This window comes from Nomascus leucogenys, chromosome 6 (genome assembly GCF_006542625.1).
Source record: "Nomascus leucogenys isolate Asia chromosome 6, Asia_NLE_v1, whole genome shotgun sequence".
In the NCBI taxonomy this organism is placed as follows: Eukaryota; Metazoa; Chordata; class Mammalia; order Primates; family Hylobatidae; genus Nomascus; species Nomascus leucogenys.
Genome location: NC_044386.1, coordinates 119,141,573 through 119,164,026, shown reverse-complemented (window position 1 = coordinate 119,164,026; position 22,454 = coordinate 119,141,573). Strand labels below are relative to the sequence as shown.

General features: G+C 50.2%; 1 protein-coding gene across 3 annotated transcripts in view; it reads right to left on the bottom strand.

Moving 5' to 3' along the window:
- Positions 1–22,454, bottom strand: part of PCSK6 (proprotein convertase subtilisin/kexin type 6) — a 189,225-nt gene that overhangs the window by 77,659 nt on the left and 89,112 nt on the right. For all 3 annotated transcript variants that reach the window (XM_030815089.1, XM_030815090.1, XM_030815088.1), the window contains exons 7-11: positions 20,767–20,939; positions 15,575–15,787; positions 11,834–11,934; positions 6,148–6,251; positions 3,908–4,025 (exon numbers count right to left, since the gene is read on the bottom strand). In XM_030815089.1, the coding sequence (XP_030670949.1) occupies positions 3,908–4,025; positions 6,148–6,251; positions 11,834–11,934; positions 15,575–15,787; positions 20,767–20,939 (709 nt within the window). The remainder of the gene's footprint in view (positions 1–3,907; positions 4,026–6,147; positions 6,252–11,833; positions 11,935–15,574; positions 15,788–20,766; positions 20,940–22,454) is intronic.

Genomic DNA, 22,454 nt, shown 5'->3' with positions numbered 1-22,454 from the left:
ATTTAATACACACAGATTTTAAAATCATTTTGCACAGGCAGATGCCACTGGTCATGATCCTATGTACCTTCGTTTAATTGACAAAGGTCCTAAACAGATGGAAACCATTTGCACCCAGGAGTAGGTCGGCGTGCCTCTGGTCTACAGTTTGACGATCACAACAGACGCCCAGGCACAGCTCGCACTTTCATCCAGTGCCATCCTGGAGGACTCTAGCAAGTCACTGTCTTTTGCTAACAGTAGCTGTCATTCAGTTTAAGTGATTTCCTCTCACCTCTGCATTTAGATTTAGCATTTCCTGAAAGCTGCCTATGATGGGCCCTACACCATGTGGGCTCCTGGAGAGGTGGCTCAGACAACCCTACCTCAGTTCTGGGGCTCAGACTGTTCTAGGGCAGGGTAAACACGCGGCAGTAAAGAGACTGCCCAGCACGATCCCGTGGTGCCTTGGAGCAGGGGGCCTGGCTCCTTGATTCTCACCAGGCCCAGCCCTGAGGTCCCCTCTCCTGATTTTCTCTACCCTTCCAGGGACTTCTTCTTATCTTTCAGGTGGATCCAGACAGAGACAGGCTCAAACCCCACAGTCCCCAAATGTGCAGTGTCCAGATGAGAAACGCCAGCGTATCACTTGGGGTCCCCTCTTGGCTAGTCCTTTTCACACCATGGATGGCCTTTTTCCAAGTGACGGAGCTGCCTCCTGAAGACGACTGTGTCTGGTGGATCTGGCGTCATGGCCCCAGCTCCTTCCTCTGCAGCCTGCACTGTGCTGTGCTGGTGGCCTTTCTGTGCCTTTGGGCCTGAGCATGACTCGGGCAGGCAGGGGCTGTGATGCCAGCCACTGGGGCAGCGTTGGAGACAGCAGCTCAGCAGGGGGACACCATGGGTGACGGGGCACAAGCTCTGCGCAGTCATTCGGGGGCACTGGATGCAATGCTAGTTTGGGAGCACAGGCTGGGTGCACAGGAGTGACGTGCAGAAGGGGTGGCCCATTTGATTCTTCCTGTCAGTCGTTGCCATGAGGACAGTCTCCCTGAACCATGACCATATCCCAGCCCAGGGCTGGGGGTAGACAGAGGTTCCCTGCCCCTGCACGTGACCAGAGGGGTGGACGTATGAATACCCCAGCCCCTCTCCCTCAAGACCATGTGTGACATTACCGTAGACCTGACAGGTGTGGACACATGACCCATCTAGAGGGCTCCTGTGCTTAACATCCAGTGAACACAGTTGTCTGACCTTTGGTCACACCAGGGTAGCATCCTCTCCTGTTCAAGAGAAAAGACAGTCACCATATCCCACGCAGTGCACAGGGATGCACACGAGATGGGTGTATAAAGAGCCATACACACACTCTGTCTTCCCTCTTGCTCTGCTCTTCACCATGGGAAGCAGCTGAGGGCAGGTTCAGGACATTCAGGAAGTCCTAGGATTTCACCATGAGAGGAGGAAACAAGAATGAGGCCAAGAGAGTAGACAGCTGGACCCAGAAATGTGCACGGAGAGGGGGCAGTTAGAAGAAGACAGGAAAATGGCTGTGTGGGAACGCTTCCTTTTCATTTTCACCACGTGATCCTAGCAGCTGGGAACCCCGATGGGGAAAACTCGCATAACTGTGGGGATACTCGCGGCTCAGGTGCATATGACCCCGACTGCAGGCAGGCTCAGTGGCAGAGCTGGCTGGAGCTCCCTGCCAGGAGGGGAGACCCACAGGTGCACGTGAGGCATCGAACTCCGCTTGGTAACACCACTCTCTCTGGAGGCCCTTATGTCCTCTGCAACAACCATGTTACAGAGTTAAGCAAGTGGTTTGATAAGCAAGTGGTGTGAGACGGTAGGCTGGCTGAATATCCCAGAAAGAGTCTGAAACCGCTGAAGGTAAAGATGCCTTTTCTTTAGAAACAGAAGTCTGATTCTTCTCCTCCCGGAGTTTGGAGGGTCCTGACTTTCCTCAAAGGACAGGAACAATGTTACACTGTGTGTTACGGCGGGTCCCCCAACCTGTGCTGTCTAGACTCTGTGTGCTTTCACTTAAAAACAAAATAAAATAAAAATAAAAACAACCACTCGCCACCTAGGCACCGCTCTACCATCTTAAAACGATTTCTGGCAGGAGAAGAAGGCTTCATTCAGGAGCCGCCCTGACGGGGACAGCAGCGGAGGCGCTGGGGCAGAGGGCAGCCCCCGGGTCAGGAACCAGACCCAGGAGCCCACCTCCCTCACCCGCCTGTGAGGGTCCAGGCTGCAGGCGTTTTCCAGCAAACAAAGAGAAGGCAAAACCTCCTTCATCTCAGAGACTCTCCCACTTTTTTCCAAATTTGACAGTTAATCTAAGGCTCCTCAGAGAAACTGATGCCTTAAGAAGTCAAGATGGAGGCTTGTCGGGTGGCCGGCCGACCCATGGGGGCCTGGAGTGATCCCTCAGCGGTCAGTGTGCAATTAGCCATGGGAGAAAAAGGTAATTTTTCAAAAGATCCTTCTGTGGCTATTCATCCAGCTGCTCAGCCAACACATACTCTCTGCATTCCTACCATATGCAAGGCCTCCAGCAGACACATTTTTCTCAACTATTTGCAGCAAAAGAGTGTATTATAAGAGTAGAGGCATATTCAAGGAAGAGGCATCTAAAGAGAGTGATCTGTATTTGTTGATAAAGCAATATATCACTTTTAGTCATCACATCATTTCTTTTTCAAACACACGTTTTCCAAAGGGAACAAGTAGTTATGGGAAAAACACACTCCATTCTATATCAGATACAAGGCCCAGAGGAACACCGTTCTCCTTAAAAACAGCTGTGATGGCAGAATTGGAATAATCTGATTTCCTCTCCTGGTGGGCTAGGGTTCTTGCTTTCTGATTTACTTTATGGCTGATTTTTTTTTTTTTTAAATAAAAATTTTGGCCAGGCACGGTGGTTCATGTCTGTAATCCCAGCACTTTGGGAGGCCAAGGCGGGTGGATCACCTGAGGTCAGGAGTTTGAGACCAGCCTGGCCAACATGGTGAAACCTCATCTCTACTAAAAATACAAAAAAATTAGCTGGGCGTGGTGGTGGGTGCCTGTAATCCCAGCTACTCAGGAGGCTGAGGCAGGAGGATGGCTTGAACACAGGAGGCGGAGGTTGCAGTGAGCCAGGATCATGCCACTGCACTCCAGCCTGGGCAACAAGAGCAAAACTTGGTCTCAATCAATCAATCAATCAATCAATGAACAAACATAACAGATTTAGAAGAACTTACTCCAAAGAGCAATTCTGGGTGTGCCCTGCTCATGGGAGAGAGATGACGCCAGGGCCCTTCTGCTCAAGCCTTGCTAACAAAATCCCAGCGCTTAAGCCTTAAGAAGGTTGTACAAGGCCAGATAAAAGCCACACAAAGCTGCTATGCACTGTGAGGAATAAGCAGAACCCCCACAGCCTGCAACAGAGAATGGGCTGACCCAGCCGCTCCTGCTCAGGCCTGGTGGATTCACACTGCAGACTCCCAGGGCCGGTTAGGCTGGGCTGGGGCTACAGCTCCAATCTCTAGCAGGTGGTGACAGAAAGGACACTTGCAGCTACTCCTCATTTCACCCTTCTGGGAGGAGCAGATTCCTGACTCGGTCTGATATGCTAAACATAGGTAAGAATTTCCAATACGAGGCTGAGCGGTTCAGGCTGAGGAACTGACCCCCTATCATGGAGCAATCTGCTACAAAAGGGGAAGAGGCCTCAAAACAGTGGTGGCTCAAGAAGTGATTCCTTTCCGAGCTATACAATCCACAAGGGAAAATGCAGACGTGCAGGCATGCAGCGAGCACATGCACATGTGCACAGAATGCATGTGTGAACACCCAGCCACACCATACAACAGCGTCAGCTCCAAACCCACGTGCCTGAGAAGTCACCGATGCCACAGCAGAGCCTTACCTGGGTCTCTTGTCCGAGGCGGCCACACACATGTGCTGCGATGGCACTGCCGTCCACTTCTTTGCCTCCACAACGAGAGCTTCTGCGTCCACCAAACCAAATCCATAGAAGTGGCTAACTGAAAAGACAGACCCTTCAGAGCCAGGCCCTCCTGCCTCTCCCAGGAAGGGAGCAAGGCTGGCTCCTGCATCTGCTGGGCCCCGTGGAGGACAGAGGGACTGTAAGACTCGAGGTCTCCTGGGGGCCCCAGGCTGCAGGACGGGTCCCCCTGAGGGCTGCTCAAAGGTCCCGGCTGCCTCTCTCTCTCTGAACCCAACTCCTTCTGTTAAATTTAGGAGTGTGGGTCAGGAAACACGTCCCGCTTTGGTGCAGAGTAGAAGTGCTGAGAAGGTCTAGGACTTTCTTTTTTTGAGACAAGGACAGGTTTCTTTACATTGAAAGGGCTTGTCAGCATCTATGCTCCCTGAATCTTAGACCAGACAAGAGAAACAAAATCTGAGACCTCTTGGTTCACACAGTTACCACATGCCCGAAATGCAGTAACACAAGGCTGTGCACACCTTTTTTGCCATTTCTTTCCCTGCTGAGTTCCCGCAGCATTCTGGGAAAGCAGCACGGCACAGCACAGAGACAGGCTTGGGAACCGGCCCGGTCCAGTACTTAGTTTGGCCAGGGCAGGAAATTTTCAAAGTTTAATTTAAGAGGCAAGGTCAAGAACTACATACAATCTATTCTCCTGTTTAATTAGGCCAAAATGGAAATGTAGGTCGGCTCTTGTTACAGCACACCACTACCACCGATATTCCTGCAAAACAAAGATGAACTAGGCCCAATCAATGGCCTCCTTATTAAAAGGAATGTCCCTCGGCACTTAGGGTAACTATGCTTGACCTATATTTTACAGACAGTAGTATCAGACTTAGTGTCAAATTAGTTAGACCTGAGCTTCAGAAAAGGTTAAAAAAATAAATTCCTCCCTAACATAAATACTATGGCCAAATGAAATATTTTTCAGTATACCTGATAAGAAGTTAGGCAAACAGGTCGGGCACAGTGGCTCACACCTGTAATCCCAGCACTTTGGGAGGCCAAGGCAGGTGGATCACGAGGTCAGGAGTTCGAGACCAGCCTGGGCAACATGGTGAAACCCTGTCTCTACTAAAAATACAAAAATTGGCTGGGCGTGGTAGCAGGAACCTGTAATCCCAGCTAGTCGGGAGGGATTACTTAAAAGGAAGGAAAATCGTTTGAACACGGGAGGCAAAGGTTGCAGTGAGCCGAGATCGTGCCATTGCACTCCAGCTTGGGCAACAAGGCGAGACTCTGTCTCAAAAAAAAAAAAAAAAAAAAAAAGAAGTCAGGCAAACAAAGCCAGTAGCACTGTCCTAAAATTACCTGCTTCAAAGGCCGCAGACAGCCAGCTTAACGAAGCCCTGACCATGGGTTGATTTCATGGTACCTAGGTCTGTACCAGTCTGGGCTGTGGGTAGAGGCCCCACTGTCCTATGCTTTACTTTTATGACATAGGGACTGGCCAACAGAAGTTTTACAGTTAGAAAGTAACTTACAAAACTATCTCAATGTCCTCATTGTACAGATGAGGAAACTGAAGGCAAGTTTCAAAATCACAGAGCTACTCAGGGCTAAGGATGCAAGTTGCCCTTAGGTGGCACACAAACAACGTTTATTTTAATAATTATGGATTTGTTTTAATGCACATTAGAAAAAATACATAACTACATATCAAACCTATGATTAACTAGATGTAGTACAGTTTCCTTTTAAAATACATTTCTTTATGTCAAAAAAAAAGTAGTGGGGCAGTAATTTTTTTTTTAAGAGATGGAGTCCTGCTGTGTTGTCCAGGCTAGACGCAAATTCCTGGGCTCAAGCAATCCTCCTGCCTCAACTTCCCTAGTAGCTGGGACTATGGGCACACATCATTGCTCCTGGCTGAAAGAGAACTATGAGTAAGTATCGGTATAGGTGGTGTCTCCGTGGCCAAAGTTACAGAGTTTAGGAGACCCTAGACTCTTGTGACCTGAGGGTTCTTCCGCAATGTCAGTGCGAGCTTCCAGGATACTTTTCTTAAAATGCTGCACATGTGTTTTAAGTTCTTGTGACACACAATTAATAATAACAATTAATGCTATTTGGAGAGTCCTTTTAAGGAATTCATGACTCCCCTTCCTATACATCCCAGGGTCACCCAATGGTCCACTAGAACGCCACGGCCGCACCTTTATGACCCGCGCCGTTCACCTTCCAGTCGCTCGCTTTCAGGTGGGCCGGCCGGGATGTCTTCACTAGCAGGTGCTGGACGTCCCTCCAGGTTAACTGGCTGCTGCAATGACACAACACACCCTGAGGCCACACAGCTCAACAACAGCAGCCACACAGGCCACTCAGAGGCAGGCGGTCGGGAGCCAACTCATGTCTGAACTTGAGCGAGCCCCTCAGGCTAAGGATTGCATTCCTTGGCAAGGGTTTATTTTGCCACCTCTTTGTAAACAAGTTTCCAGCAACTAAATCCTGAGGGAAAAAACGGTTCAATGGGTGACCTAAAATTCATCAGCATTAAAACCCAGCCTTGCTGCCAAGCTCTGCCTGAGTCTGCCCAGAGCCATATGGGAAATTCTGAAAACACAAGACACTTAACATAATAGTAAATGTTTATTAAATACGTGGGGTTATTCTTCATCCTAAGCAAATACAGCAGTGCATAAGAGTAAGTTCAAACCACGATTGGCCGAGATTCCATCCTATGTGGACCCACTGGCTGTAGATTATAATTCAAGATTTTAATATATGATTCTAAATTTGCAAAATATTCTTTTTGGGGAAGTAGAAACATTTCCTCAAAAGAATACAACATGCCACTAATGTAACTAAATACACAGACGATTTTTTTTAATTTCTTTTTTTTTTTTTGAGACGGAGTCTCGCTCTGTCGCCCAGGCTGGAGTGCAGTGGCGCAATCTCGGCTCACCGCAAGCTCCGCCTCCCGGGTTCACGCCATTCTCCTGCCTCAGCCTCTCCGAGTAGCTGGGACTACAGGCGCCCGCCACCACGCCCGGCTAATTTTTTGTATTTTTAGTAGAGACGGGGTTTCACCGTGGTCTCGATCTCCTGACCTCGTGATCCGCCCACCTCCGCCTCCCAAAGTGCTGTGATTACAAGCGTGAGCCACTGCACCCGGCCGACTTTTTTTAATTTCTAAGACACATTTGCTCACCCCTGCTTTTTGTGTGTGAGACAGGGTCTCGCCCTGTCGCCCAGGCTGGAGTGCAGTGGTGTGATCTTGGCTCACTGCAGCCTCGACCTCCTGTGCTCAAGCAGTCTTCCTACCTCAGCCTCCCAAGTGTCTGGGACTACAGGTGTGCGCCACCACACCTGGCTAATTTTTACATTTTTTGTAGAGACGAGGTCTTGCTATATTGCCCAGGCTGGTCTTGAATTCCTGGGTTCAAGCAATCCTCCTGCATTGGCTTCCCAAAGTGTTAGGATTACAGGTGTGAGCCACCACACCTGGCCCACCCTTTTTTTTTTTTTTTTTTTTTTTAACACCTCTGAAATCCAGATCCATCTTATGATCTGATACCTCTTATAAGCCCCTCTGCCCACAGCAACCAGGAACGGGTTACATTGCCTGGAGGTGCTGAACTTGGTCCTGTCTATTCAGTGTCGTTTCTAGGTCTAAATAACTCTCAGCCTAAAAGACTCTTCAATAGTTACAAAAATTCCAAGAGATATGGATGTATTGTATAACGGCAGCACTTCTGGTTTCTGTGGTACATAAAAAGGGTGCATCTTACAACTTTATGGCATCTTGGATTTGATGACATACAGTATTTTTCATACTGTCTGTACACAGAGAGTAGTATAAAATAAGAGCATTGTTCCTTTCTTCTAATCAGTATTAATTGCTATGGGATCTGGATATTTGAATATACAAGCTTTCTGCAAGGCTGCATTAAAACATGGTAAAGATAACACCTACATGTGAATCAGTAATGAAAGGAATATACTTTTGCCCTCTCAAACATCTGAGTGAAAAGAAAGATGTATGGGCTCATGGTTCCGGCCGCAATTTGACGAATAAATGTTGATGGATCTTTTATTCCTTTTTTAGTCGATTACATTGATGCCCACCTAGGACTTTCCACTCAATCAGAAAATTAACCAAGAATAAATGAACATCTCTCGAGTCCAAGATTCTCACTCCCTAATGTCACAAACACATACTCTTTCTTTCCAGACCGTCTTCCCAGGGCTCGTTGGGATGGAGGTGACCAGAAGCACAAGCCCCAGGCTTGTCTCGGTGCGTGTTTACTAGGAATGCACGCGGCGCCACACGTGCTGCCTCAGGGAATGTGACCCTAGGAACATGCACTAAGTAAAATCGGGGGAGCTGCTGCAGCTGAGGGGGACTGGGGACGCAGAAGAGAGAGTGCTGAGGTGCCCAGCTGAGGGGGACTGGGGACGCAGAAGAGAGAGTGCTGAGGTGCCCAGCTGAGGGGGACTGGGGACGCAGAAGAGAGAGAGTGGTGAAGTGCCCAGCTGAGGGGGACTGGGGACGCAGAAGAGAGAGTGCTGAGGTGCCCAGCTGAGGGGGACTGGGGACGCAGAAGAGAGAGTGCTGAGGTGCCCAGCTGAGGGGGACTGGGGACGCAGAAGAGAGAGTGCTGAGGTGCCCAGCTGAGGGGGACTGGGGATGCAGAAGAGAGAGTGCTGAGGTGCCCAGCTGCCCCGCCCTCCCCAGTGGAGCCTGCTCGGATGTCACAAGCATCTCTTCAGTGGCCCACTGTGTGTGTGGGTGTGCGAAGATGTACAGACACAAAATTTACCATTTCAACCGTTTGTAAACGTACCGCTCAGCAGCATTTAGTACATTCACATTGCTCTGGTACCGCCACACCCATCTCCAGAACTTTTCACCACCCCCAAACTGAAACTCTGTCCCATGGGACACTCAGTCCCCATTGCTCCTTCTCCAGCCCCTGGCAGCCACCATGCTACTTTCTGTCTCTATGAGTTTGATGGCTCCAGGTCTTCATGTAAGTGGAACCACGCAGGATTTGTCTTATTTCCCTTAGCACCGTGTCTTTGAGGGACCTCATCATAATCTGTATCAGAATCTCCTTCCTTTCAAGGCTGAATGATATTCCATGTGTGTACAGAGCACACGTCGCTTATCTCTTCCTCCATCATGGACACTCAGGTTGCCCCCACCTTTCAGCTGTGTGAAACATGCTGCCATGAACATGGTTGTGCCAACATCTACCCGCGTCCCTGCCTTCAATTCTGGATATCACCCACAAGTGGGATTGCTGGATCGTCTGGGAAGTCTGTTTAATTTTTTCAAGGAAGCACTATAGTGTTTTGTGTGGCAGCTGCTCTGTACACTCCCACCCTTTGCCCTCTCTGCCTGTTTTCCTACGAGAAGCTCACCCATGGCGTAAGTCTTGGGTAGACTCCTTCCCTGGGCTCACACTCTCCAGGCTCCAGCCCTGGCCTCCCCTGACTTCTCCAATGTGTTCCTGCTGCTCCTGGCTGGTCACCGGCTTCCTCACTGTCTCTCCCTGTCCGTGTCCAGTGGCTCAGTCTCCAGGCCTTTCCCTGCCAGGCACACCTGTTCTCCTCCTGCATCCACTGGCCTTTCTGCAGCCCACACGCCAACCTCACTGTTAGGGGAGGATTCTGAGGCCTCGAGTAGCCCATGGCTGGCACCCTGGTAGAGAGGTCACAGGTGCAGGCTTTGGAGTTTAGACAAGTGCTGACACGATGGCCACACCCCATGCTGCCCGTGCAACCTGGCAAGTTACTGCTGTGTGTCAGCAGGGCGTACTCAAGATGGCTATAGCCAGTCCTCCTGGAAATCCTGAATTTAGGTGCCGGGATGACCTTTGGAGTGGAGGACAGAATGGGTCCAGGGAGTGAGAAAGTTAGGAACCATTTTCTTATGAAAAAATCTATTTTATTTTTGACTCTAGCAATAAAATCACAAATATAACCGCACGGAAAATATGTCTAAGAGAGGATGTTGGAAATGTTTTTTGATGAAGAAGTGATGTTTGAAAAGTACCAAGACTGTCCCAAAACCATGGGACTCCCTTAGAGAGTCCCAGCACGTGTGGGTCTTCCTTCATTCTGGCTGCAGGCTGTCTGGGGGCCCTCCCCCGACTCTCTGGAAGCATCTCCACCCAGAACCATCTGGCTTTGCCTCAGTTCCTTCCAGAGCAGTATTGAACAGAGAGAGAAGGCGGCCTGAGGCCAACCTGCACAGGCGAGAGCTATCCCGAGCTGCAGATCTGCTCAACGCAGGTTTTCAAATTCCCAGACACCAACTGTCCCTTCCTTGCCCAATCCTGTAAGTGTCAAATGCTCTAGACTGACACTGTTCCAAATGACGTGTGCCTCATCCGTCACCTGTATGTGTCTGAGGAGGAGCTAAAATGATGAGGAAGATGACCGTCTGGGCTTGCATGTGCCCCTGGCCAAGTTTAAGGGACAACGTGTCCTGAAGCAGGGTTTGTTTTCCATTTAGCTCTTTGCATGTTTCCAATAAGGAATGGAGGAAAATACAGCACGAGGAAGGGTAAAGTATGCGAATGTGAGTTTCCACACAAGCAACTAATTTTTTAGAATTTTTAAAAAGAGCCTTAGGACACAGAAGCTAACACTTTGGCCTGGAAATTAAAAATATCAAACTGTTTCTTTGTTAAATTGGTAGCATCTGAGTGTTACGCTCAGTTTGTCTTGTGCAAATCCACATGCAAACATATGTAATTACAAGCATTGAGGCATCCCAACCATTCTTTCTGAGCTATTTAAAAACTCATCTACAACAGATGACTACTGCAGAGGGCTGGTTTGTTCTCTGCCAGTTTTGGTGACTAAAGTACAATTTGGTTTTGACTCTATGATTGCATGTGCAGTTAACTTGCTTTTCTTTCTGAACCAACAACACATACACAACTCAAGCGTTTTTCTTGACTGTCAATTTATAAATGAAAGTTCCTAAAAAGAAGCGAGAGCAACCTGAAGTGTGGTTTTGGTGTGAGGTGAAGAATCAGAGGCAGGCCTTGGACTCTGCCCATCCAGTCCCCGTGTCCTTCAGAGGGTAGGAGACTCGGGCTTTAAGAAAGGAAGACACCACTTCACACCCATCAGGATGGCCTAAAAAAGGAAGGAAATTTTGATACGTTCTACAAACGGGTGACCTTAAAGACATCATGTTAAGTGAAATAAGCCAGGCACAAAAGGACAAATCCTGTGTGATTCCACTTACAAGAGGCACCTAAAGTAGCCAAATTCATAGAGACAGAAAGTAGAATGGTGGTTGCCAGAGGCTAGGGTGGGGGGTCAATGGGGGGTGTTATAGGCTGAACTATGTCCCTCCAAAATGTATTCGTCCAAGTCTTAGGTCCCAGAGCCTCAGAATATGATTATATTTGGAGATAAGGCCTTTAAGAAGGTAATTAACATAAAATGAGATTATTAGGGTGGGCCCTAATCCAATATGACCAGTGTCCTTATAAAAAGAGGACACAGCAGAAGGGGAGCAGTCAGCTTTCTGCAAGTCAAGAAGACACCAACCCTGCTGACACCTTGATCCAGGAATTCCAGGTTCCAGAACCTTGAGAAACTAAATTTCTGTTGTTCGAGCTGCCCAGTCTGTGGGACTCTGTTACGGCAGCCTGAGCTGACGAACCTGGGCAGCTGTTGTTTAATGGGCGTAGGGTTTCAGCCTGGGAAGAAGACAAAGCTCTGGGGGAGGGATGGTGGTGCAGGGGGCACAACTCAGTGAATGTGCTTAATGCCGCCGAGCTGTCCACTCCAATATGGTGAAAATGGCCAATGTTATGTGTCTTTTACCACAATATAAACATTTTTTTTTTAAGAAAAAGGTACGTGGGAACTTACTTTGCTTCTAGAGCCAAGGCAATGATGCCGGCCACCATGGGGGCAGAGACCGAGGTCCCAGTGTGGCCATCGGTACAGCGCTGACGCAGATCCGTGGTGACCTGGGTGAGAGGGAAGCACAGTGAGGCAGTGATGGCAGACAGGCTCATTCACTCTCTGGAGAAGGCTGGGCTACTTCAGCTGCCACTAACTGGCAAGCGTGACCCTGGGTCTCCGGAACAAATAAGGTGTTAGGCAAATGCATCTCAGCAACCACAGGTTTCCACAACATCTGGTGCTCCCTGCTAAATCACTTTGCAGGGAGACAGGCAGGGGCAAGGAGGCCAGCTGGGAGCACGACCGTAAGCTTTGATAATAATAGATCAGCTGGTTCCCTCTCTACTGCAGAAGCGCATGTGGAAAAAATGGTAAAACAACATGAAACCAAGATGCGCCCCACAAGCCCTCCTCCCTGGGTCTGCTGGACTTTGTGCCCTGTCACCAACACCCAAGAGTACCCTGGCAAAACCATCAGAGTCCACACTAGTGACCCCTGAGTCACCCCCTGACTTCAGAGCAGCTAGAGGTACCCAGGTGGCTCAGAGAGAGTTTCTGCCTTCAGCCAGCAGGTCATAAGTTGGGTTCTCCACCAGGACGTCCTCCTGAAGAAGCAGATCAACCTGGCATGTTCTTGACCTCCCAAGGCCTGCTGCACAGGGCAGCAAGGCAGGTACTGCTAGCTGTGGGTTCTGCCTGCCCTCCTCAGAGGCACTGGCCCAGGTTGGGTGTGGGATGGATTCTGGACCTCACTACCACTCAGGCTGACGTGTATCTCCCTTTGGACTGAAATGGAAAGCGGGTGCTGGGGGTTCAGGTGTGCTAGGTGGGATTGCGGCCCCCATCATCTTTGTCCCCTGGTGTTATTCCGATGAGCTTTGCAGATGGAGTTAAGGTTGGCAGTCAGCCGACCTTAAAGCAGGAAGATTATCCTGGATTTTCTGAGTAGACCTGGTGCCACCACAGGGCCCTTCACCTTGGAAGAGGAAGGCAGCAAGGCTGTCGGAGAGAGGAAGCATTAGAAGGACTGTACCCACCGCCGCTGGCATTGAAGAGGGAGTTGAGGAGTAAGCCAATGAATGTGGGTGGCCTCCGGAGGCTGAGAATGGGCCCAGCTGACAGCCCACAAGGAAACGGGAAACTCAGTCCCAGAACCACAGGGACCTGAGTTTTGCCAACAATGCCAACAGCCCAAGGGGGCAAGGAAACAGATTCTCCCGGGAGCCTCCGGAAGGAAGCACAGCCCTGCCAGTACCTTGGTCTTGGCCTCATGAGACTCAAAGCAGAGACCTGGTTGAGGCTCCCGGACTTCTGGGCTATAGGACCATGAGATATCAATTTGTGCTGTTTCAAGCTGCTAAGTTTGTGATAATTTGTTATGGTGGGAATAGGAAAGTCACACCCACCCACCCACCCCAGGGCTCCAGTAGCTGATTTGCTTAACCTTTGAGAATCAATTGCACAGTGAGAGTAATCCGGATCCTCTTCCAAACTCAGCACCATCCTTGCACACGTTTTAGCTGGGCCAACTGTCTAGGGAAGGTGGGGGTCTGGCCAGTGTCACACACAGGAAGATTTGACAGGAACGCCAATGGGGACCAGTTTCCTCCTTGCTCGTTTCAGTGGGGCTGGGGTGCCTCAACATGGGGAGGGCAGCTGAGGGCATGGGAAAAGGGACAAAAATGCCCCCTCTCTGACCCCAGCATCTTCATATGCAAATGGACACCATGATACAGATTTCAGGGGTTCTCAGCAGATCACAGCCAGGCACATGAACATACTTGTGCTTGGTAAATGGTGGCCAGGAGGAGAAACTAGGGCTGGCTGGGCAGGAGGCCACGCTCCCAAGAGCATGTGAGGCTCACAGCTGGTTCTCCAGCTTCAGAGAAGGAGGTCCTGGGGAGCGAGCAGAGGGGCCTACCCTGGGAGGGATGGCTGAACCAAGGTGGGCAGCACCTCCTGAGTCCTAGTGCCACGCCTGGGACACAGCTCGTGCTCAGTGAACGAACGTACCCTCCTGTTCTGGTGAGAGATGCTTTCTTTAGGTTTTACTCCTCTATGAAGAGTCATGTCTCACCACGGGACATCCCTCGCTCTAGGTGGACACCTGTTCACATTCCTCAGACTCAGAGGGACAGAGAATGCAGGGGGACAGGGTTGTGATTGCCATCACAGGCCTGCCTGAATGCTGGGACTGTGATATGTCAACTGTCCTGAGCAGCACTCGTCTCCCTGGAGGAGTCTAAGGGGACTCAGAACAAAAGCTGGGCTCTAGTAGAGCTGAAACGAACTCCTACTGTCAGAGCAGACTTCCCGGGCAGTGACCAAGACAAAGTATATTTTCTCTTTTACCCCTCTCCAAACTATGCCCCTCTTACCCACATATTATTGCTCAGGGAAGAGAATTTAAAAAAAAAGAAAGAAAATCAAAGCATTTTATAGCCAAGGCACGCACACATGCAAAGCACAAGAATCATATGCTGGCGTGATTCGTGATGCAAATAAAGCTGTGAGTCCTGCTTCCAGGGTTGAGAGACACCATCCTGCCTGCACGCAGTCCATGTTATAAACTGTCCCATAACTCAGCAAATTCGAACTTGCTTCCATTCGGCCAGCAAGACTATGCTGGGTTTTGGCCAAGTGTCTGTCTAATAAGACCCCAGCAAGTCCGTGCTCAAATGAGCTGGATTTCTACATAAACAGGACATCATTCAGCATCTCAGCTGCCCGTCCCAGGGGTGCGTACTCCAGCAGAAAAGGAAAATAACAAATTAATACCTTAGTTAACCAGCCCGAGCCGCTACCAGGCTGGCGACGGAACGATGGCAGCTGACCTTTCACTGGTGCGGAGCAAAGCTGAGAACAGGAAGCCTGTGTGCTCCCACAGAAAAGTGTAAAAATAAATTTGCGAATAACTTCTAAAGATGTGGCCGAGCGGCCGCAGAAATGAAAAGATGCCAGTGAGCTTTAAAATTTAACCATGTCTGGCCAGCTCCACGGTCTCATTTTAAAAATGTCTACAAGTCAACTTAATGACTGTGCATTTCAATTCTGCATTAATCTGAACTGGAAACCCTCCCTTCCTCTTTTTTTTTTTTTTTTTTAAGTAGGAAAGTATGTAGGGAAAGAAAAAGCACAAATTCTACCTGAGTACTAAAACAGTTACCTTTTAAAAGATACATCATGCTTATGTTCACTTAAGTAAGCGGAACAGACAGAAACCACTGCTCAACTTGAAAGCGTCCAGAAAAAGTGCTTCTGTAGCAACAGAACGCCTAGAAGAACTCTTGGATTTCTAGAACGCCTCAGTATAAAACCAAGTCCTTCTCTTACTCTATTGTACATGCTGGAACCGGATGGGTTCATTGGATTCCAAGAGATGTGACCACAGAATTTCAGAGTTAAAACAAGACACCATGAGAAGGAACCTCGTTCTTAAATGATATTTTTAGATCTCTAAAGCCAGAGAGGAGTTTAATTGCTATTTCTGTGCAAAGATTAGAAAGCCAGTTTCCGAGGAAGGCTGCCAAGGGACTGGGGTTTACCTCGAGGCTCAAATTGTTTGCCCATAGATGAGGCTGGGACCCTGGGATCCAGAACAATCTGGCCTCAATCTAACCCATCTTTCTGAGAAAGGGAGAAGAAACTCATTCCCAGAGCCTGAGGCACACGCTGTAAGCACTCCAACTTGCCAAGAGAACTTACGATTTTTCGCTCATAAAAGGCCCCACTGCTGTAGGTGGTGGCCAGGGTGGAGGCGCACTCTTCCAGGTACCAGGGCTTGTAGCCATTCTCGGTGGCGCTGCTGACGGAGATGGTGTAGATGCTGTTGGTGTAGCCATCACACGAGCAGTAGTCCCCCTCTCTTCCGCCATTCCCAGATGCCCAGACGAAAATGGATCCCAGGCCCTGCCGGCCCTGGAGGGAACGAGAGGAACAAGGCTTAGCCCCGCAGCCAGAACCTCGTAGGGCGGGTCTCCCCCCATCCTAGAGTCCCATCTCCCAAACGTTCCTTCAAAGGGGATAAGAAGGTTGCATTCAGACCATCTGGATGCTGCTGAGAGCATGGTTTTGGGGGCTCTGTTTGGATTTTAACGGTGTGCTTTTGCCTGTGGCAGCAGCCTTAAAATTGCAGAATCACAGGATCATACGAGGGAAAGGGGCCAGAAAGACTCCTCTGTTCTTCACAGGGTCCCAACAGGAAAATCAAGGGTCCCAACACAAGCTGCTCTATTCCAGAGCCATGCCTATCATTTCCATTGCAATGGCCTAGGATCAAAGAGATCTAGCAGTGCTGCAAATAACACTGAGATTACAGACGATGGCGGAATTTACAACTTTAATTTTTCTGAGTTGAAAGAGCTGGTCTGGTGGGGAAAAGAATGATTTTTCTGGAAAACATACTTGAAGAGGTACCCTTCTTGCCGAGTGAGCTAAATGTGCAAAGAGGGATAGGACCATGAACTCTGGGTGAAGACACAATAGGTGAAAAGGGTTATGTCCAGGAAGCTGGTAGCAGCTTGCGGGTGTCCTGTCAGAGCTCCTGTGGTCTCTGCTGTGGGTAAGTATCAGGCTGGTCTGATTCACATCACTAGCCAAGGCCAGGGCCTCATTTGTGTGTAGGTTTTCTTTCCGTTTTTTTCTTTCTTTTTTCTTTTTTTTTTTTTTTTGAGACAGGGGTCTTGCTACGTTACCCAGGCTGGTCTGGAACTCCCGGGCTCAGGTGATCCTCCTGCCTTAACCTTCAGAGTAGCTGAGAGAAGCCACCATGCCCAGCTGTGCACCGGTGTTCACTGCTAAGAATGTACACACGAAAGCAAGTCTTTGAAAGACAGCAGCCGGTCAGGGCAGATTCCTGCAGCTCAGCTTTGCTCTATCCCATACCCACAGGATGGATGATTCCTGACCACACTGAGAACCATTCCAGCCACAAATACCAGCTAAAGATTAGCGAGTGGAAGACCGAACTGACGGATCTAGTCCAGATGGCTGGATGGGCTGATGGTGCACAGCCGGCCTGAGAGCAGGGCCAGCGTCCACCTCCACGGGAAACTGGAGCCACTGGCTGGCCATCACCTCCTTACAGGGGACCCTTCTTCCCACACAAGCAGAGGAAATTTATACCTATGCTCAACAATTGGCCAATTTAAAGACAACTTACACCCTGATTCTGCAATCTCCGTAGAGACAAATCGAAGGCTGCTGCTGACCAAACATGGCACACTCACTTTTGGAGCACAATGAGTGGACCTGCCTGCTCTGTACGCTCACACCACGGGGCTTTGTAAACCAAGGAGACCACAGCTCCAACTTAAGGCTCCCAAGAAAGCCCACAGGAAAGTTCTTGGAGCTCACGCGGCCCCGCTGCTTAAGGCTGCCGCGTCCACTCTGCTTTCTGCATCTGCAAGGCGAACCTGTAGGGGTGGCCAAGAGCTCAACAGAAAGGCCCCTCCCAGAAAAGCTAACCTGAGAGAAAGGCACGAAGAGCTCAGGAAGGTGGTATGTGTGTGTGTGTGTGTGTGTGTGTGTGTGTGTGTATGTGTGTGAGATTACCTGCAGGAAGAGATTCAGCTGAAGCCAGTTTAAAGCAACTACAATGCAAATCAAAAGGTATTTAACCCATCAGAGCCTGTCCTTATTCCAGGTGAGAATTAGTCCTAGACACTGCCACTCCTAACTCCCCACCCCACTTGAAATGACTCATAAAATGTTGTCCTTTTGCAAGGTGGAGCATGCAACTTTACTGCTCCAGGAGCAGAGAGAATGGCCAAAAACAGCACTCCCCAAACTTGAATGTGCACACCCTGGAGTCACCTGGGAACCTGTTACAATGCAGGCTGTGCCCCAAAGTCCAGGGTGGTCCTGAGAGTGTGCATCCCTAATGAGCTCCCAGGGGACGCCAGTGATGCTGGCTCTGGACCCCACTTTGAATACCAAGAGCCTGAAATGCTCAAGGTTTGCATTTACAGCACCCACCATGCATTTACTATGAGACAACCCATCCTCATAGGCGTCAACGTACCAACAACCTTTCCCCTCCTTAAAACGGTTTCTGGGAAAGAGACATGGAAATGAGGCGAGGAAACAGCCAGATCTGAGGGGTGTAGAGATGTTTTAACTGTCTCTGACGACTTTATTTTCACTTCCCAGATCTTCAGTGGCTTCATGGAAGCCATGGGACGGAAGCTGTAGGGACATTTCAACCCTAGCCACGAACGTGCACTTCTTTTCAGTAAACTCACAACTTCAACCCAATCAAATTGTATTTCGGTGTCTTCCCTGCGGAGGGAGAGTTCATTTCATGAGCTCAGAAGCACCGCTACTGAGGGCCAGCAAACACCGGCCACCTGGACGCAGCCAGTGTCTTTAGCCACAGCAGTGTCTAATCGTCCCTTCTGAATAACCAGGTGTGAGAGGAGCAAGGCTTCCTAAGGACCAATGTTAAACAGATCTTTGTGCCAAGTTACAGCTTCTACAGTCTCCCACCGCCGGACCACATCATCTACCAAAGACAAAGTCAGATTTTACAGAAGACTGTAGGTGACAAATAGGGCCGCAAGGAGGAAAAACAGATGGGGGAATGTGGTTTGGTTTGAGATCATCAAATTTCTAGGAGGGATTTTCAGTGACAGATTGAGACAGTTGCGATTTAAGGTTCTCTGTATGACATATTTTACTTCCAAATGACGAAAAAAAAAATCAAATGACCTCAGTATTTCACGAAACTGTGACAAGAATGAGGGGAAACCACACGGTCCCCTCTGCAACTTCCCCACTCCCCTGACAGCTGGATGAAACCAACACTGCTCAGAATTCAGAATGCAAAGATCCCTCTCGGCAGCTCCAACCTCCCCAAGCCTCGCACAGGCTCAGTGAACCAGAGAGCCCGAACGATCACTACCAAACAACCAGTACCCCTCCTGGACAGAGGGTGCCTCATCCTACGAGCTCAGTCTTTGGAAATCATCCTGCAGAAATGACAGACGCTCAGCAGTAACACCATCCAAAGCAATATGTTCTACGTAGGAAACCCGCCCTCCAGCTTACCCACCCTCTCCGAAGCTTCAATTCAGCTTAATTTTCGGGATGTCTCGCTTGTCATCAAGACTGAGATCCAAGCGATCTAGTGGGTTGGAGCTGGGAGCTAAGTAATGGAAGGTGATTTACGTATTCGGCAGTTCTTGGTGAGGCTGACTTGATCACACCTGAGTCTGCCAGCACTCGCTCAGCCCAGCCTCGGGCCTGGCTTGGAGGTCCAGCAGCCTGACTGAAGCTGTCCTGGTGTTTTCTTGGGGGAATGGAGACAAAGGAAGCTGTCCAGAGTCCCAAGGATGCACACAACGTCCCGTGCTGTGTGCGTGCGTGTGTGTGTCTACACCGTCCCTCTTCCTTAATTTTCCTTCTCACATTGAGTGTCTGGGTGAGTACTAAACTCGGAGGGACACAGGGGTAGATACCCCCTATTTGGTCATTGGTTTCTCAGGCATTCAAGACCTGAGTGAGGAGGAAGCTTCCGCCTCACACTTGCAGAGTGACACCAAGTCCCTCGGAGGAGGTGCAGGCAGGTGCAGCTGGCAGGAGGCAGAGGACGCAGCGTAGGCCTGACGCCCGGGAAGTGGAGGAAACTCCAGGGTTTCAGCAGGGCTGGGGGTCTTCTAAGAGAAAAACGCTCATCCCAATAAGAGGAAATTAATAGATAGTGACCAAACTCAATGCACCCAGGAAAGCCACCAAATGATATTACTCACAGAAAGGAAACCATGAACACAGTTTAAAAACAGATTCCACCTCTGTGGGGCAGGACTCAGGGGTGGGCAGAGAGAGACAGAGAAAGGCTGTTTGCAATATATCTCTTCCTACTATCCGATTGACTTATTAGCTGTTTATGAGCCACACTGTAATCACTATGCACGGGTTATAATAACATGAGAACTTTAAAAATATTTTAAATGATATAAATTTAATGGGCTTGACTCCTGCCACCCCCTCCCCATTCTCCCATCCCCCACAGGAGAAGTCAGAGAAGGCTGGACTTCCCGCTGGAACTCCCCCTGTCCCCACTCCCTGCAGCAGTCACTGACCACACATTGTACTTCGGGTTGGGGCCTGCTCGGCCACCCAGGGCCTCCTGGACGCTGACCACAGCTCTGTCTGCCTGCTCCAAGAAGCTGTCCTCACCCAGAAATCCGCCTTGCCACCCTGCTTGTAAGAACTGGCTCATCTGCAGGCACCCCCTCCTCCTTCCTCAGCCTTCCTGACACACAAGGATCCGGAACCAAAGACCACAGAGTAGCTGGCGGGTGGCCTCGCAGGAGCCTGCCAGCCTCCCCTTGGCCCATCCGCAGAGAAGCATCGTTGCCCTGCTTAGCCCTCGTGAGGTTCTCCCGGAGAAGTTCGAATTGGGCTGGGCTGCGTGCTGGTGGGGGACACCCCGACCACTGCTTCCTGCTGCAGCGGGCCCCGGGTGAGCACATACCCCGTGATGAAGGCAGAAAGGTCCACGGCTGGGTGTTTCTAAGGGCAGGTGGGCCGAGGCCCCTGCAGAGTCCAAGTAACAGGCCAGGTGAGCTGCCTGGGACCCCTGTCACCCATCTGCGTTCCCCTTTCAGCCAGGGATAGGCAAATGCCAAGGCAGAGAGGGCCGTGCTAGCAGTGACCACCTGGCTGTCACTGGAACAGCTGTTCTGGAACAAGGCAAAAACCTTCTCTCGCTGGTTAAGAGCCACTTCTCAGACCCCCCAAGTGACTCCTCCACACTGACCCTGGCACCTGTCACAGCACAATCTTCCCAGTCTTGTTTCAGGGCTGTGGCCAGTGTCACTCTGATATTGAACTGTTAAAATGCTGACTGTCACCCTTGTCCCAGAGCGCTCCCCTGTAGCCCTGGTTACTCACACCTTTTTAATGCCATACTCGAAAGCCTGCTTAGCCAGTCGGCCGGGCCCATCCACCGTCTTGCCATCGTCGTCCGGCCCCCAGCTGGCACTGTAAATGTCGATGTAGTTGGGTCTGATGCCCAGCGACTTTGCCTCAACCACATCTGTGACGTCGCCGTCCAGCATGCGGATACCTGAAAGCACAGAGGAGGTTCAGTGTCGGCGCCCGGCGCTCCGGGCACACGGCGACAGGAACCAGGGCCCAGGAGGCTCAGAGCAGGACACCGCAGCACAGAGTCCCTCCCCAGCAGGGGCTGTTCCCAGTCATCCTGCAAAACTGGCTCCTCTTCTCCATGCTGGCTGATGTGAAAGAATTAAAACGACAACTCAGGCCAGGACAACAAAAGAAACCAAGCTACTTCCTGAAGAGAGGGCTCAGTTTCCCTCAGTGCTATGATGTCCTGCTGGTATCTAAAAATGCATATTTCTGCTTTTTATTTTAAAAAACAAGACCTATTGTTATTATTATTATTATTATTATTATTTTGAGACAGAGTCTCACTCTGTCACCCAGGCTGGAGGGCAGTGGTGCAATCTCGGCTCACTGCAAGCTCCACCTCCCGGGTTCGAGTGATTCTCCTGCCCCAGCCTCCCGAGTAGCTGGGACTACAGGCGCACACCAGCATGCCTGGCTAACTTTTATTTTTAATAGAGGCAGGGTTTGGCCATGTGCCAGGCTGGTCTCGAACTCCTGACCTCAAGTGATCCACCTGCCTCAACCTCCCAAAGTGCTGGGATTACAGGCGTGAGCCACCACTCCCCGCCAAAATGCACATCTCTATAACGGAACTCCAGAGGCTTTCCACCTCTCCCGGCTGTTGAGAGTTCACATCTGTTTCTTTCCTTTATAATTCCACTCCGACGTATAACTTATGATGAACCAAATGATGAGCTTTCAACCTGGAAGACAGAAGCCCGCACCCTAGGTTGTAATGGAGGGGACTGGGGTCTTGGACTTCGCTGGCCAGCTCATCTCCCTTTGGGTTTGGGATCTATGTTCCCTGGAGGGGTCTTTAGAGGTGGGGAGTCCAGCTTCCTCAAGAGCACCCCAAAGCGAGAGGGGTGAGGGGCCCCACAAGCCTCTCCCAGTGCCTGCCGAGTCCAGCTTCAAGAGCACCCCAAAACGAGAGGGGTGAGGGGCCCCACAAGCCTCTCCCAGTGCCTGCCATCCCAGCCAGGGGCCTCCCTTCCTGCCTCATACTTAGCATTTGCCTTTATTACTGGGTGCCCTCTGCAGCCAGAAAGTCACCCCAACAACAGTGCCTCCCCCAGAGAAGGCATCTGAGAAAGGCCTGGCATGAAATGGGGAAGCAGGGGGTAAGGACGGCCATGGACACGCTCTTCCTGGATTCTAGTAGATACAGAAAGTCGACTTCTCTGGGGCTCAGGGAATCTTGCCACCCGACCCTGGGTCAGCTCTCTTCATGGCCACTTGACACCCACAGCTCCCCACTCAGAGGCCCCCGGGAGCCCCTCACCCACGGGGCCCAGCTCTGTGTGTGCGATGACCATGCCTTCATCAAGACGAATTCTAAATCTTAGAGCTATTTAAGACGTAATGGAAAAGAGGACTTCTTCTGATTGTTAAGAATAGTATATGCTGTTGCCCAAACTTTGGGAAATAGAGAAATAACCAATAATATTTTGGC